At 35.6% G+C, this 16521-nt stretch overlaps 2 protein-coding genes across 3 annotated transcripts; one reads left to right on the forward strand and one right to left on the reverse strand.

The window, feature by feature from the left end:
• Positions 1-3028: 3028 nt before the first annotated feature.
• Positions 3029-4087, reverse strand: LOC122309374. Its single transcript, XM_043122851.1, has one exon. The coding sequence runs from the start codon at positions 4085-4087 to the stop codon at positions 3029-3031; it is 1059 nt and encodes a 352-aa protein (XP_042978785.1).
• Positions 4088-5291: 1204 nt separating this feature from the next.
• LOC122310391 (phenylacetaldehyde reductase-like) lies at positions 5292-15836 on the forward strand. Of its 2 annotated transcripts, none has more exons than XM_043124285.1 (6): positions 5292-5507; positions 5928-6097; positions 6537-6728; positions 13415-13556; positions 14993-15179; positions 15453-15836. In XM_043124285.1, exons 1-6 carry the CDS (start codon positions 5387-5389, stop codon positions 15589-15591), a joined length of 951 nt encoding a protein of 316 aa, XP_042980219.1. In that variant the 5' UTR covers positions 5292-5386; the 3' UTR covers positions 15592-15836. The 2 variants fall into 2 exon arrangements, with proteins under 2 accessions (XP_042980219.1, XP_042980218.1); XM_043124284.1 differs by having other exon boundaries at positions 5295-5507; positions 13394-13556.
• The last annotated feature ends 685 nt before the right edge of the window (positions 15837-16521 follow it).

Below are 16521 nucleotides of genomic sequence, written 5' to 3' on the forward strand. Positions count from 1 at the left end.
AAGATTCCACGCAAAACGCATATGCAAAGCTTTCTGACAATCCTGAAGGGCCCGCAAACCAAGCCCCCCTTCTTCCACCGGATTGCAAATATATCTCCATGCCACCCATTTTCTTTTATCCCGCCCATCTGATTCTCCCCAAAAGAAAGAACTCATCAACTGGTGAATTTTGGAAATGATAACTTGAGGAACCTATAAAACAGCAAATAGGTGAAACGCCATGCTAGAAATAACATGTCGTAACAAAATGAGCTTTCCACCAGAAGATAGAAGCCTCATTTTCCAACCATTAATTTTTTTCCTCACTTTATTCATCATATCTTCTAAGTGAACCTGTTTAAGCTTTCCCAAAATAATCGGCACCCCCAAGTATTTGAAAGGGAAAGTCCCCTCTCTGAATCCCGTGCTCCGTAACAATCTACGCTTCCTTCTAGAGGAAATTTTATTTGAACAATATAATGCTGATTTCTGAATATTGATAGCCTGTCCCGACCACCTCTCATATTGGCTCAAAATTTGCTGAAGGACTCTAACCGATCTCTGGCTACCATTGGAAAAAATCATGACATCATCAGCATACATCAAATGAGAAACAATAGGTGTACCACGGGCTTGTGAGAACAACCCAAACTTATGCTCATGAACACTTCTCTGGATCAACCGGGATAAGACCTCTTGTTGTATGATAAATAAATAAGGTGACAGCGGATCACCTTGACGAAGACCTCGGCCTCCCGGAAAGAAGCCCTTAACTGTACCATTCATCATAATCGAATACCAAGGGCTAGAAATACAAAAATGCACCAAATCACAGAATTGAGTAGAGAAACCAAACCTGCGCAAGACTTTGATCAGAAAGGCCCAGTCCACACGATCATAGGCTTTTGCCATATCTACTTTTAGCAAAATATTACCCCTATGAATTCTTCTATTAATAGAGTGAACCATTTCCTGAGTGAGGCTAATGTTCTCAAAGATGCTTCTTCTAGGAATAAAAGCACCTTGCTCCAGAGAAATTAGGCGGGGCGGTAAACTTGTTAAACGAGATACAATAATCTTGGAGCAAATTTTATAAAAAACAGAGCAAAGGCTGATGGGTCGGAACTTATCAAAACCTGTAGGCGACTCCACCTTTGGTATTAAAACCAAATATGAAGCCGTAAAATACTTGGGAAGATTCTTTGTCACAAAAAATTCCTTCACTGCCCTCCATACATCACCTTTAACAATCTGCCAGCAAGATTTATAAAAGCCCGATCCAAATCCATCTGGGCCCGGTGAACTCTGAGATGGAATAGAAGACACAGCCTTAAATACTTCCTCTATAGTGGAAGGACGAATGAGTGAGGTATTTTCCTCCTCTGAAATGACAGGCTCAATATAATTTTCAAGACTAGGCTGCTCTACAGGTGACTCCCCATGAAAAACAGAAGTGAAGTACTCTACTGCCCCTTGGTGAATACTTTTTGGTGTCTAAAAAACCACCCCATTTGACTGCATATGTAGCACTCTTTTCCTTTTTTTATTAGCAAGGCAAGCATGATAGAATTTGGTATTCCGATCCCCCTCCATCTTCCATTTTAACTTAGCCATCTGAGCCAATCTCACCTCTTCCCGACGTCTCTAAAGAGCCAAATCCGAAACTGCCTCTTGTAATTCATTCCCCAAATTGTCTTCCCAAGATATTTGCAATTGCTGCTCAATATTCTCAATCTGTTTTTCAAGAGCATCAATACGACTCAAAGTATGGCCAAAAACCCTTTTGTTCCATTCTCGAAGAGCCACCTTTGTCATTTTTAATTTTCTAGTCAGATTATAGATAGCTGACCCATCCATATGGACCTCCCAAGCTGACCGAACACAATCTAAAAATCACGATGGTCCACCCCCATCTGTTGGAAACCGAACGGAGCAGGGCCATAGGAGAAAGGATCCTACATAAGTTCAATAAACATGGGAGCATGATCTGAAGTCGAACTCGATAAATAAGAACAACAAGCATTAGGAAACAAAGCCAAGAAAGAACTATCCATGAGAGCGCGATCAAGGCGCGCCCAAGAACGAGCAAGCCCCATTCGCCCATTACACCAAGAAAAACCACTCCCTTTTGTCACCATCTCCATCAAACCTCATTGATAAATCCAATTATTAAAATCCTCCATAGCCATTATAGTCTGAGGCCTACCACCTCTTCTTTCTGAATCATTCCGTATAATATTAAAATCACCCACAAACATACAAGAGTCAAAACCCATATTATTAATGCTAAAGTCCTCCCAAAGGAGCCGTCTCTCCGCCAATGTACACTTGGCATAAATAAAAGTAAGCAAGAATGTCATATTACCTTCTCCAACCATAATAGAAATAAATTGCATACCCATCCGAACGACATGCACCATATGAGTGTTATTCCAAAAAATCCATATTTTACCCCCTTCACCCTCATTAGAAATATAGTTGTCAAAATTCAGCCTTCGAGCCAATTGACGTGCACCCTCTTCGTTTTGAAAAGGTTCCAAAAGAGCAACTATTTTTGGTTTCAATTTTCCCATCAACTTCTTTAATCTATTTTGAGAGGTGCCAACCCCCCTAATATTCCATACAAAGATGGACTCAATCATAGGTTAAGTTTAGAAACTCGGGCATGAGCCCGTGAAGAACTACGCATTTTAACAAACATCTTATTCTTATATTTTTTTTTACCTTCATTTGCCTCCGACTTCGTAAGATAGTCTTTCTCTTGATTGAAAACTTCTGCTTGAATCTCTGGATCTGGTTCCGAAACTGCATTATCAATCTCAACCGATTCCTCAACTCTTGGATTCTCGGTTTCCTCTTCACCCACCCTCTCCGGTTGTTCTTTAATCAGTCATGTCCCGTCAAATTGCACCTCCAGGAGAGGCACATTTTGATCTGTGTTTATCATATTCAGTTGCCCGAGATCACCATACGTAGCAGAATCCACATTTTCCGTCCTCCTCGCACTACCTCTGTTTTCTTCATTAGCAGTTTCCACACATAGCAGATCCTATACAGCCTCCGATTCTACAACTTCCACTCCGTTTTCAACCTGGTTAATCACCAACACATTGTTCTTTTGAGTTTCCACCATCCCCACAGGTTCCTCACATATCGGAATCACCCCCATAGATGCAGACAGCGGACATAAATCCACCGTAGTTGACTCTGGACCCGTTTGCTCCTTGACGCTACTCTGCATATTTTCCACACTAACAACAGGCCTATTAATTTCCGTTTCTTTTTCTTTCATTCCCTCTCCATTAACAGCAACCGGTTGCCCTTTCTCCTGCTTATCCTTCGTCCCTTTACATCCATTCCCGTGCTGCCCAGATTTTCCTCTGCATGTCTGAGAATTATGTCCCTGCATTTTACACGAATTGCAATATGCCGGGAGAGTCTCATAAATCACTTCTTGCTTGCGACTAGATGGTAACCCCGGAGCCCCAATCCAGAAATGAGAAAGAGGAGGTTTTGCAGCATCAACTTCTACACATAAACGTGCTCCATCCGTACGTGTAGCACACCTGGTTGGGTTGTCACACCGGATAAAACTCCCTATCAACATCATGAGGATATTCAAGAAAGATTCTTGATAGAAGTTCGGAGGAAGACCTGGAAGGTAAACCCAGACCGGCACTCTTGAAGGTTTTGCATCTTCATCAAAATCTGGAGACCACCGAAACGGACGGTAAAAACTTCCGTTAATTTCACACACCTCCCGTGAGAGCGCTTTCGTGAAATCGGCTTCAGACATCATACGAACAAAAACATTCCGAGGACACCACATGAAAGATACGACCGGAGTGGAAGAGAGTCCCCATCGGCTATGAATGAATGATCGGACGGCATCCAATGAAGGTCTTTGTTTCAAAAACTTCAGAACTACCGAGAAGCGGCAAAGCTTCGTTGATCTTGCAATTTCTTCTTTGGTGAATTGAAAGAACACCTCACCATCAACTAGCTTAGGAATCCTAGGAGCAAGAACCATCTCAGGGATGGGTTGCGGGACGGCAGCCACCAGATCGGCAAAAGAGGGCTGACTGGAGCCACCCTTAATGGCTACCATGTAGCCTCACGTAAAGCCCAAGACACGACTGAAACCAAAAACCCTATTCCGTAGAGAGAAAAAGGGTAAAACCGTCTACCTTTTCCTTAGATGATATTTAATCGAACATAATTTGGGAAAAATTCTATGATCTATGGAAGGTGGTCAATGTAGGTGGAACTGGTTGCAATGTTGCATCATGGCAACCGCATCGTTTACGATGTCATGAATACTGATATTTTGGGCAAGGGTAGTGATAGACTTACTATCCTATCAAGTAAACCTATCACTACTCGTTTATTACTTATAAGGTATTATGAATTTTTTATTTTTTTTTATCATTTTCTTTTAACTATTTTTTTTATATCTTTACTATCTCATTATTATTATTTTTGTGTATTTAAAATTTTTATTTTATATTTATTTTTTAAAATAATTTTTTAACATCCTTAATTATTAAAAAAAGATTAAAAATATATATATAATTTTATGAATAATTACTTTCTTAATTATTAAGTAAAATAAAAATTTAAAAAATAAGAGGAATGGTAAAGAAGCGGTAGAGGGGTGGCAAGGCAGATAGACTCGAATAAATTTAATCGAAACTAATTTGGGGAATCTGTGTTTCACAGCAAGGTGATCAGTCACAATGTAATTGGAGCAGGTTTGCATGGCTTCATGGCTTGCGTCCGGATACAAACGCAGAGGAAGAGCGTTTTAGAGCATCCTCGCTTGGCCAAAAGTTGATAATGGACAAAATTTGAATTATTTATATAAAAAAATTCATATTAGATTGGATAAATCTAAAATATTTATGGTTATTGACTAAATATAGAAGATTATTTTTATGTACTAAAAATTAAAATATTATTTTCTCACTCTTATATTTTTATTTTTACACTTTTATTTTACTAATTAAAATATTAAAATATTTTACACTTTCATTTTACTAATTAAAATATTCTATACTTTCATTATAAAGAATTAAATCATTTTTGAAAATATGTTTTTTTAATATTTATTGAATTATAATATAATTATTAATAATATTAAATTGATAGAATTATAAAATGTGATAAAAATAAAATTTAAAAAAAATATTAAATATATAATATATAATATCTTATTATTATATAGTGAATAAATAACTAATTCAGTGTAAGAATTGAATTTAGATAGAATAAACAAATCTAACGTAAAGAAGTGTTCACATTAGTCAAATTTAAAGATATTTAGCCAAATCAACGACGATACTCTTGAGAAGATAATGTGAAGAGGGACACAGTGAGTGGTGGAGAAGAAAGGTGCCAATTAGAGAGAATGAGTGGTGGAGCAGAGAAGGTGGTGTGCGTAACCGGAGCGTCCGGATACATTGCGTCGTGGCTGGTGAAACTCTTGCTCCAACGCGGATACACTGTCAATGCCTCTGTTCGTGACCCAAGTAAGTACTTAAAAGTATCATCACATATTCTCTAATTCTCTCACCAGATTACGTAAGTGTTTCTTCTATAATCGATGTTTTCTTTAATTTTGAGCTCCTTGAGTTGAGAGTGTATAGGATTTTCCTTCGGGTAATAATTCATATATGTTTTTAAAAAAAAGCTCCTTGAGTTTCTTGGAACCAACTGTTGTAGTCTGAAACAGCTTCGATCAACTGTCAGTTCACTTTGCTCCAAACTTCCTAATAATCACTAAGAAAAGATTATTTTTCGCTTTCGAAATTAGATGCTTTAATACTTCTTTAGGATATCATTAACTTGATGTTTAAGATCAAGGGAAAGATATGAATATTGGTAATGCTAAATGGATATTTTTTATCCTGTAAACATTTTATGGGTTCAGCTTTAAATTTTTGCCACAGATGACCCAAAGAAGACAGAACACTTACTTATGCTGGATGGAGCTAAGGAAAGACTTCATTTGTTCAAAGCAGACTTACTGGAAGAAGGATCTTTTGATTCCCTGTTTGATGGATGTGAGGGCGTTTTTCATATAGCCAGCCCTGTTGATTTCAGTGCCAACAATCCGCAGGTACCTTTGGTTTCATGCTAATTGAATCAATGCAAATGTCATGTACTGTGCCAATTGGTCGTTTCAACGAATCACCAATTTTGTATAATGCATAGCTGTTTGCCAAAAGTTGTTGAGTTTCATGCCTCCTTATAATTTTAAGTAGTCCATGATGTGAGTTTATTCTTTCATGGATTTATTCAGATGAAATTACCATCTTGGACTATCACATATGCTTGTTGATGTTCATCGGATACATCTTTTATCTACAATGAATACTACCAATAGATTTTCTCCAATGTTCACACGCAAATCTTTTTTAGTATTTCTTTGAACTGATTCAAATTTAAGACGGAAAAATGCCATAGTCTATCCAGATAGTGCAAGAGTTTACATTTAAACGCACTGGTGCATTATTAACTTACCCAATTCAAATGCCTCTGTTTATAACTCCTTTCAGGCCGAATTAATTGAGCCAGCTGTGGAGGGAACACTTAACGTCCTTAGATCATGTGCTAAAGTTTCATCTGTTAAAAGAGTGGTTTTAACATCCTCAATGGCAGCAGTTGTATACAGTGGAAAACCCCTTACTCCTGATGTGGTAGTTGATGAGACTTGGATTTCAGATCCAGCTGTTTGTGAGAAATCGAAGGTTCGTGTACATGCTAATTTCTTATTACGTACATTTTATCTTTTTCTCAAGTTCTTTGCTGAAGCTGCATATGGACTTACATGATTCTGTGACTGATTCTCACTTAAACCATAATGGTACGTACATGAGGGCAAACATGGGACAAGTTATCTTGTGCAGACAATATGTTTGTTTGTTCTTTCCTTCTTTTGTTTCCCTTTTCCTCTTGATTGTTTTGTCTCCTATCTTAGACTGTGGGTGTAGTAGCCCTGTAAGGTGAGCTTATTTGTATCTATAAGCTATATAATTTTCGAAGCAGGAGTGTTGCTTCTGTCAAGCCATGTCATCGAATACTGGATTAAATAACTATGAATTAGGTCATTTAAATATAAAACCATTTGAAAGGCCACATCAGTAAACATTAGATTATTGGGAATTTTTAAAGTTTGAAACACTTTGCATTCTTTTCTAAGCTTCATCTTTTTTCCTTTATATTTACTTTTTTAAATGCCGTTTTTAGAAAACATCACAATCAAGTTATTAATAAAACAATAAGTAATTGTTATGAAATCATAGAAAAGAGAGAGTCATAACGTATTATAAAACTTTTAAAAGGAGAGAGAAAGAGATAGAGTTCAGAAAGGTTATGAAACTTATGAATTTCTTAAAGAATTCAACGATATATATAGGCGTACAAAGGCAACTATGCTAGCTTACTATGCTGCACTATGCTAGTACTATGCACTATGCATATGTTGGCCAACTCACTATGCTAGTACTATGTTAGCACTATGCACTATGCATATGTCGGCCAACTTACTATGCTAGTACTATGCACTATGCATATGCCGACCAACTCACTATGCTAGTACTATGCTAGCATTATGCACAATGCATTTGACGACTAGATAAATGTGGTCATACAATTCAAGATAGTTTATAACACTTCCCCTTTGGATGACCATATTTAAAGAATATGCCTCGTTAAAACCTTGCCAAGGAAAAACTCTGTGGGAAAAAACCAATGGCGAAGGAAAAAGAGTACAGTATTCATGTGTATCGCCGAGTGCTTTAGGATTGCCTCATTAAAACCTTGCAAAGGAAAACCCAGTGGGATAAAACCTTAGCGAAGGAAAAAGAGTACAATCAGCACAAGTATTCAAGACATTACTTCCCCTGAAAAGTGCATGATAACAGGTCTTCAAACCTCCGCATTCCAATGTTCTGCATAATCTTCTTAAATGTTGCAGTTGGTAGTGCATGATAACAGGTCTTCAAACCTCCGCATTCCAATGTTCTGCATAATCTTCTTAAATGTTGCAGTTGGTAGTGCATGATAACAGGTCTTCAAACCTCCGCATTCCAATGTTCTGCATAATCTTCTTAAATGTTGCAGTTGGTAATACTTTAGTGAATAAATCTGCCAGATTTTTACTTGACCGTAACTTCTTGATATCAATTTCAACTTTCTTCTCATGAATTGCAATGATCTTCTTGTGTATCTGAAAGATAATTCGCATCTGTACATTCAACTAACTGTGGACTTGATCCATGTTGATAAAATAATCACAACTGGATCTTTCTGCTCATCACTACTCTTTTAGAGTTTTACTCTTCTGGAGTTCTTGTAAATAACACAGTTACTGGAGAATTCATCAACATTAAACCGCTAACCTCATTTTTTAATAAAAACGGTGGCCAGCCTTTTAAGATCAGACAAGCACCGCAGATTTTCAACTCCTCTGTAGGTGTCAGGTGTGCTGTCAGGCACCGCAGCTGTCAGGCGTGCTGTCAGGCGCCACAGAGCTATGAAGTTATATTTCGTCTCTTTTCTCTTGCTTCACGAGAGATGATGTATCATAATTTTCTCTATAAAAGAGATATTCAGCTCATCTTCATTCGCATCTCATCTTCTTCAATTTTCTGTAATCATACTGCATTTTTACTCTGCAATCTCTTTCTGCATTCTTATCCTACAATGGCTCAGCGATCTTCTCATGACCAATATATGAGGTACTCTGCACCTCGTTCATCAGCTGTACCTGCTTCTACCACAGGTGCTATTATGCAATATAATGATCTGACTCATAGGTCAGATAATAAAGCTATCTATGAGCTTGTGAGTCTCGGTACTCGATACTCATCATCCATTGTCGCATTTTCTCAGCGACTGCAATCCAGAACTTGTGGAGTTGACAATCTCCACGAGAATATTGCTATACTTCAGCGACTTCTTCTGGAGTCCAACATGAAGATAGAATCAATAAAACAAGAGAATAGAAATTTAAAATCCTTGCTTAAATCTTCTTTTCGATGCCATGCAGATTCTTGAAGAACAAGAGCGTTTAAAGAATGAGGCAAAGTGCCTCAAATTTCTGTAATTCTTGCTTCAAGATAATAAAATAATATTTCACAAATATTCATATTTGTGTTTCTATCTTTTGGTAGATGTTCTGTGTGCTCCCTTTTATTTCTTCTTTAATAATGCACACTTCATATCAAACCCATAATATGAATCTGAAATACTAATTGTATTAAAAAATGGTATTTCATGACTAATAATATCATCCATCTTCCCCTTGAAGCCGCAAGGGTTTCAGATTTATATTTCAAATATGTACAATTTTTATGAGCTCTTCTGGAGCCTCAATGACATTTAAATCATATATATAAACTGCAATAATAGCTTGTTTTCATTTGCGTTTGGATTGCTTTAGATCATATAAGGATCTTTGAAACTTGATAGAATACATATTTCCAGATGTATTCATATTAGAAGCTTCAGACATTTTCTATCCTTCAGGGATTTTCATATATATATCATGATCCAATGATCCATATAAATATGCAGTTAATCATGCATATCCAAACTCTCGGTAACTTTCAAGCTAATAAAAATCTCAATATGATTTCAACCACTTTTAAATCATATCAATATTGTTTCTTCGAGAAAATAACTTGTGATTTCTATATCAAATTTTCATATTAAAAGTTTCAGGCTTTTTATATCATGTATATAAATATCCACTGATATTTAACAAAAATCACCTCTTTAGGTGTTTGGACTTCAAGTCCATAGTTATCACATTTTACTTAGTGATATCAATTCTGCAGGAATTGAGAAACTGACTCGTGATTTATATATCACATTTTTATTTCCTTTCCATAAATACCCACTGACATTCAACAAGCATCACCTCTTTAGGTGTTTGGACTATAAGTCCCGATGCATCATATTTTACTAGTGAATCAATTCTGCAGGAATTATTTCTTTCAAATTTGGCCAATATTTTACGTCGTATTCTTCGACGATTCTTGATTCACTTTCATCATTACTTCTGGTAATGTCAATTGCCATCTCATATGAAAATACATTGTCGACAACAATTTTATTTCTATCCATAATTTCTCCATTATTCATGAAATGTAACAAGATCTCGTTATTTTCAGATACCTGTCCCTCTTTAAGGGAAGACATTTTCATGAAAAACCTCTTCAGGAGGTACTCTTCAAGAGTTTATATAGGAGAATTTTATACAGAGAATTTGGATGGACTTTATTGCTTGTTTTGTGGGTATGGCCTCTTCAGGAGCACCAAATTATTTGTGCCTTTCTCTTTTGAGATACTCTATCTTTTATATCGATAAGTCTCACATGCCTTTATACATGTCTTTAGACTGCTGAATTTCTTAATTGTCCTACAGGGACTTCAATTCTCGCTGAAATTTTAGCAGCTAGAATATGAGACATTTTTATCTTATTGTATCCAAAATTTAATTATCATCTGAACTTCTGGTTCACATATGATAATCAAGATAACGTCGAATAATTTCATCTTATTTACTTCAAGCAAATTTTTCTTTTCATTTCTGGTGGTAAAACTTTATAGTAGAAGAATCTTCTGGTTCTTTTATGGACGTCCATATGAAAATCATTCGACTTATCGTAATTGATTTTGGATGATCAAGATAACCATGAAAAGATACAAATATTTTGAATCATATCACCTTTTGATGCATCATAATATTTGATTCAATAATTTGTATAATATCATCTCAAAGAGAAAGCTTACATTTTCCAATACGAGCTTCTGACCCAAAAAGATATTCATTATCACGTCCAATCTCTTAATTTCTTTGAATGAAACGCATCATTCTTTTCACTTCAGGGAATAGAATGATATAAATTCATTATCATTCAATTCAGGGAATGATGTAGATCTTGTAAGACGTGAATAATGATTCTTATCAAAAGCTCATTATTTTGCTCAGTTACTGATACAGATTTAGAATATATTGTGAACGTTTGCATTTCATATTGCTACTTCAGGAGCATACTCGATATTGCTACTTCAGGAGCACATTCGAGACGTTCATTCAAATATATATTCTTTCCACAATTTCAATTATGCAACTTCAAGTGTATAAATCATAATGAGTTTTTGGTACAAGTATCACTCATATGAGATACTCAATAAAATTATTGATTTAGGGCGATCATTCAGGGATGCTCCATTTCCATTCTCAGATAAATCATATCATCAATAATTTATAACAAGTATAAAAGAATAAATAAAACTTTCATTACTACAAAACATTGCAGAATATAAAAATATTTTATAATAAGATAAAGGAAATACATTAATTAAAAAGGAACACTTTTATGATCAACTCTACCACTAGAATCCTCAAAGAAATCAGAAACATCAAGACTTGTAATATCTTCTCCATCTATAGAATCTAAAGCATATGATGGTTCAGTAAAATTTGTTTCAAATTTCTTTGTTTTTTCTTTTATAGAAGATTGATATAAGTCAACCAAGTGCTTATCTGTACGACAGATACGAGCCCAATGTCCAGTCATACCACATCTATGGCATCCATCTTCATCTTTCTTTAAAAATTTGTTTTGTGGACCTTTGCCCTTCTCTGAGTTGAACCACTTCTGGTGGTACAATGTATATATATTATTGTCCCTTTTAGTGTGGTCACTTCTAGGACCTCCACTTCCATAGTTTTTCCTACCACGTCCACGCCCTCGTTTTCTTTGAAAAGATGCACCATTCGCTTCTGGGAATGATGTAAATCTAGTACCATTCACTTCAGGGAATGATATAAAACCAGTAGGACGTGACTGGTGATTTCTTAACAAAAGCTCATTATTTTGCTCAGCTAATAGAAGATAAGATATAAGTTCAGAATATTTTTTGAACTTTCGCTCTCGATACTGCTGCTGCAGGAGCACATTCGAGCCATGAAAAGTAGTATATGTCTTCTCTAACAAGTCATCATCAGTGACTTTTTCACCACATAATTTCAATAGCGAGCTAATTTTAAAGAGTGCAGAGTTATACTCACTAACACTCTTGAAGTCTTGCAACCTCAGGTGCATCCAATCATGACGAGCTTTTAGGAGGATTACAATTTTTTGGTGTTCATATCTCTCCCTTAAATCATTCCACAAAATAAGTGGATCTTTCACCGTTAGATACTCAGTTTTTAATTCTTCATGAAGATGGTGCCGAAGGAAAATCATTGCCTTAGCACGGTCCTGCAGGGACCCTTGATTTCCTTCTTTAATTGTATCTCCTAGGTTCATCGCATCCAGATAAATCTCAGCATCAAGGATCCAAGATAAATAATTTTTTCCAGAAATGTCAAAAGCAACGAATTCCAATTTTGTAAGATTTGACATTTTTTACATATATAAATCAGGAATATAAAAATATATTGAAAAACTTACTTGAAGTTGAGGATTACTAGCTTCAAAATCATCAGAACTTTCGTGCTGATAACGTGTTATGAAATGATAGAAAAGAGAGAGTCATAACGTATTATAAAACTTTTAAAAGGAGAGAGAAAGAGGTAGAGTTCAGAAAGGTTATGAAACTTATGAATTTTTTAAAGAATTCAACGATATATATAGGCGTACAAAGGGAACTATGCTAGCTTACTATGCTAGTACTATGCACTATGCACTATGCATATGTCGGCCAACTCACTATGCTAGTACTATGCTAGCACTATGCACTATGCATATGTCGACCAACTCACTATGCTAGTACTATGCTAGCACTATGCATTTGACGACTAGATAAATGTGGTCATACAATTCAAGATAGTTTATAATAGTAATAATTTTATTATTAATTATATAAAAAAAATGGGTGTATCTCATTTTAATATAAAACATAAAAAATAAACAGCATTGCTGCAATTTTGTATTGCATTAAACTGTTATTGATAGCTTTGAAGAACAATTTGTTTTCCATTAAAACTTATTTATGCTTTCTTTCTCCCTCACTCATATATTTGAATGATTAAGGGAACTATTGCCCCTGAACTGGAGCCAAGTGTTGGCTAGGGCAGAATCTTAATTTGAACATCCAATTCTCTATTGGCTTCTAGACGCATATATTGAGGGAAGAAGGATAAAAGTAGAGCAGTGGTATATGCCCTAAATATTCTGACCCACAGCCCTTGGGCCGGGGGGCATGGAAGAATGTTATCGAAAGCTTGCCTTCAATGCCTTGTATTTGCGTTAGTATGGTGTTCAAATGGTTTGTATTTGGTTTAGTTGCATAACATATATTATTTATCAGCAGCAGTCTTAGATAGTGGCTAATTAGTATATTGCAGCTGTAAAAATTTTCACTGTGTTCCCCTAAAGATAATTGCTTTCATCAGCTTTGGTATGTGCTTTCAAAGACCTTGGCAGAGAAGGCTGCTTGGGAATTTTCGAAAGAAAATGGAATTGACATGGTAGCAATGCTTCCTGGGTGGGTGAGTGGTCCCCTTTTACAGCCCACTCTCAATGCAACTTTGGAGCCATTGCTCAAACTTGTGAAAGGTATTCTTCGGCCAGTGAGATTACTGTTTACCTGTCTATTTGAATATTAACAAATACTTGTGCCTATTAATGAAAAAGAATCTCTTGAAGAACCTGCCCGTGATCCTCAGACCATATGGTATTTGCTTCCCATACGAGTAACTAGTGGAAAGTGTTTGCCGTGGGTCTAACCTATTAAAGTATGACTCTATGGCAACCTGTTTTGAGGTGTATGCAATTATTTGGAATTGTGAGGTTATGTATTTAATTTTTGATTTACTTTCTATTCTTCTTCTCATGGTTCATAGAATAGCAAATCTCACTGCAGAAACCTCAAAAAGAAAAATTGCGTTTTGTTTTGTGTTGGCTAACTTTCTTTTGCTGGAAAAAATATACCATGTGAAAAAGTCCTACGTAGTTGAGTGGAAGCAGTAAAATGAATATGTTAAATAAGAGGATTAATAGCAATGGCATGCATTATACGTTTATTCCCACAGTAGTTGTCTGAATCCATCACAGTTTTTACTCAAAACTCTCAGTAACTATTTGCCAAAATAAATCAGCTTTAATCAGCTATTATTTCAGTAATTTTAATGAAAAGAGTGGCCTACTGTTCCCTTTTTATGTTGCGTACTCTCTTTTCGTGAACTCATGCCATTTTCCTGAATCCTGAGTACTCCAGTGCAGCATCCTCGTCATGTTATCATCCTTTCATCCATCTTTATTTTTGTTTTTCTCTAATGATTTAAAAATTTCATTAGAAGTAATATATTGAATCTCATTATGTACAGATCTCTGAGTTATTTAAAACTATAACAATTATATGGGAATAAGATCACTGCTAATTCTTACAGTGCTTCATATGAAAAGTCGAGGTAAAAATGGCAAAACCTAACTTATGCTGACCCACAGCCTTGCCAGAAAGGCAATAAATATGGGAGCTAGCTGTTACTACAGGTATTACATGTAGAAAAACAATAATTGAAAAGTCTATTACCAGATGGTTTGTCTAACGGCATACCATCCCAGTTAAATCAACTTTATGCTAAATGAATCTTACATATTTCATCTTGAACAATTTTTAGTACTTAACACATCTATTGGAATTACTTGTCATCTTCATCATGATGAAACTCCTGCAATGACTCATGTGGCATGCAACTTTGCTTTGGATTGTTTGTAAAAGTTATAAAGGGTTGGTTTGAAGGTTTTTTTTTTTCTTTCCTTTTTAAAAGAAGGAATCGTATTTCAATGGTAATTTCATTCTTTAGGGATGCTTAAAAAAATTGAAAGTTATCAAGACGTAAATGCATTTCCTTTGAAAGTAATTTTGGAAACTATACGGCTCTAATCTTTAAAAATGTCTTAGTTTCTCCCAGAAAGTGGTTCTGCCTGATTCCTTCTTCTAAAAGACACAATCTTTTTGTGATGCAAGCAGTTGACACTCTCTTATGCAGGGGCTGAAAGTGTTCCACTTATATATCCCGCATGGGTTGATGTCAGAGATGTTGCTAATGCACATATACTAGCCTTCGAGAATCCATCAGCCAGTGGAAGATATTGTTTAGTTGAAAGAGTTCTCCAATTTTCTGAGTTTGTGAAACTTATGCGTGAACTCTTCCCTGATATAAACCTTCCTGAAAAGTAAGTGATGTATCCATATACCCAGTACTAGCATCAACTTGTCAATTTATGATTCACACTGGTTACACATTGAAGATTCACTATGTCATACATGCTTAAGGGTACAAAAAGTGAAATATAATTCTTTTCCAAACTGCCGTTTACCTTAAACCGACTATTTTGAAGTTTTTGTACTAGATTTATGCAACCCGTTAATTAGTTAGTGTGTTATGTAACATATAACAGTTGTAAAAGAATTCAGACACAAATTGACCTACACTTTTTATGATGCAGATGCGGAGATGACCATCCTTTTGCATCATCCTACAAGGTATCCAGGGAGAGAGCAGAAAGTTTAGGCCTTAAGTTCACTCCTGTGGAGGTGACTTTAAAGGACACTTTTGAAAGCTTGAGGGCGAGGAACCTCTTTTGAATGTTTGATTCATGGCACATAGGCAACTCATGCTAAGTAGTTATAAACAAACTTTGCCTACCTTTCAATTCTTCCGTTTCAAATGTCACTGGCATCCGCTGGATTGCCTATTTTTGCTATATTGTAGAATGCATTTCATACTAATAATGTCATAAAGCAAGTGTGACTTCTACACTTTTGCTTTCCAAACATAATATTTATGCATTTTCGAGTATATTTTCTATAAAAGCATTGAAATTGTTGAAGTTGAGTATATTTTCTATAAAAGCATTGAAATTGTTGAAGTTACTCTATAGTAAAATCTCTATTTTTTATTGTTAAATAAAATTAATGCCAGTCTGTTGATTTAACAAACTCGAGGGCAGGAGAGTCTCAGAATAAGAACTAGTATAAGTTTTTATGGCTATGAAACTTCACTATATTGCCCATTTTGAATTACAAGGAAGCTTCATTGTTTTTGAAGTAGTTGGGAAGCTTTTGACACAAGGGTGAAGGAAAACAAGATGATCCTTGTGTTGGAAACCATGAAACCAGGCAAACGATCGATACAAGTGCACAATAACCGTACTGAAACTCCCACTGCTACTAGGACAATTTTTTGAAGTAACATTTTCTGGAAGCAAAATTACTTCAAATTACTTGTATTCATTTTACACCAATTTTAGTATCATCTCCTCATCCTGCATGAATTTCTTTTGCCCTTCGTCCTCACAAAATACAAGCAAATAGATGACAATGCAAATATATATTTTTCACCACCTCGTTTTCATTTAGGACTCATATCTTTACTCCTCACTCCCATTTCACAATTTATTTTGGGAGTATCTACCCATGTTAAAACTTAAGTCTATATGGGTCTTTTTCTAATAGATGACCAATTATAAAGTTTTTAATCATTCACTTCTCTTTCCTTGCGAGATGGTTAGTGCT

Source organism: Carya illinoinensis, chromosome 5 (assembly GCF_018687715.1).
Source record: "Carya illinoinensis cultivar Pawnee chromosome 5, C.illinoinensisPawnee_v1, whole genome shotgun sequence".
Lineage (NCBI taxonomy): Eukaryota > Viridiplantae > Streptophyta > Magnoliopsida > Fagales > Juglandaceae > Carya > Carya illinoinensis.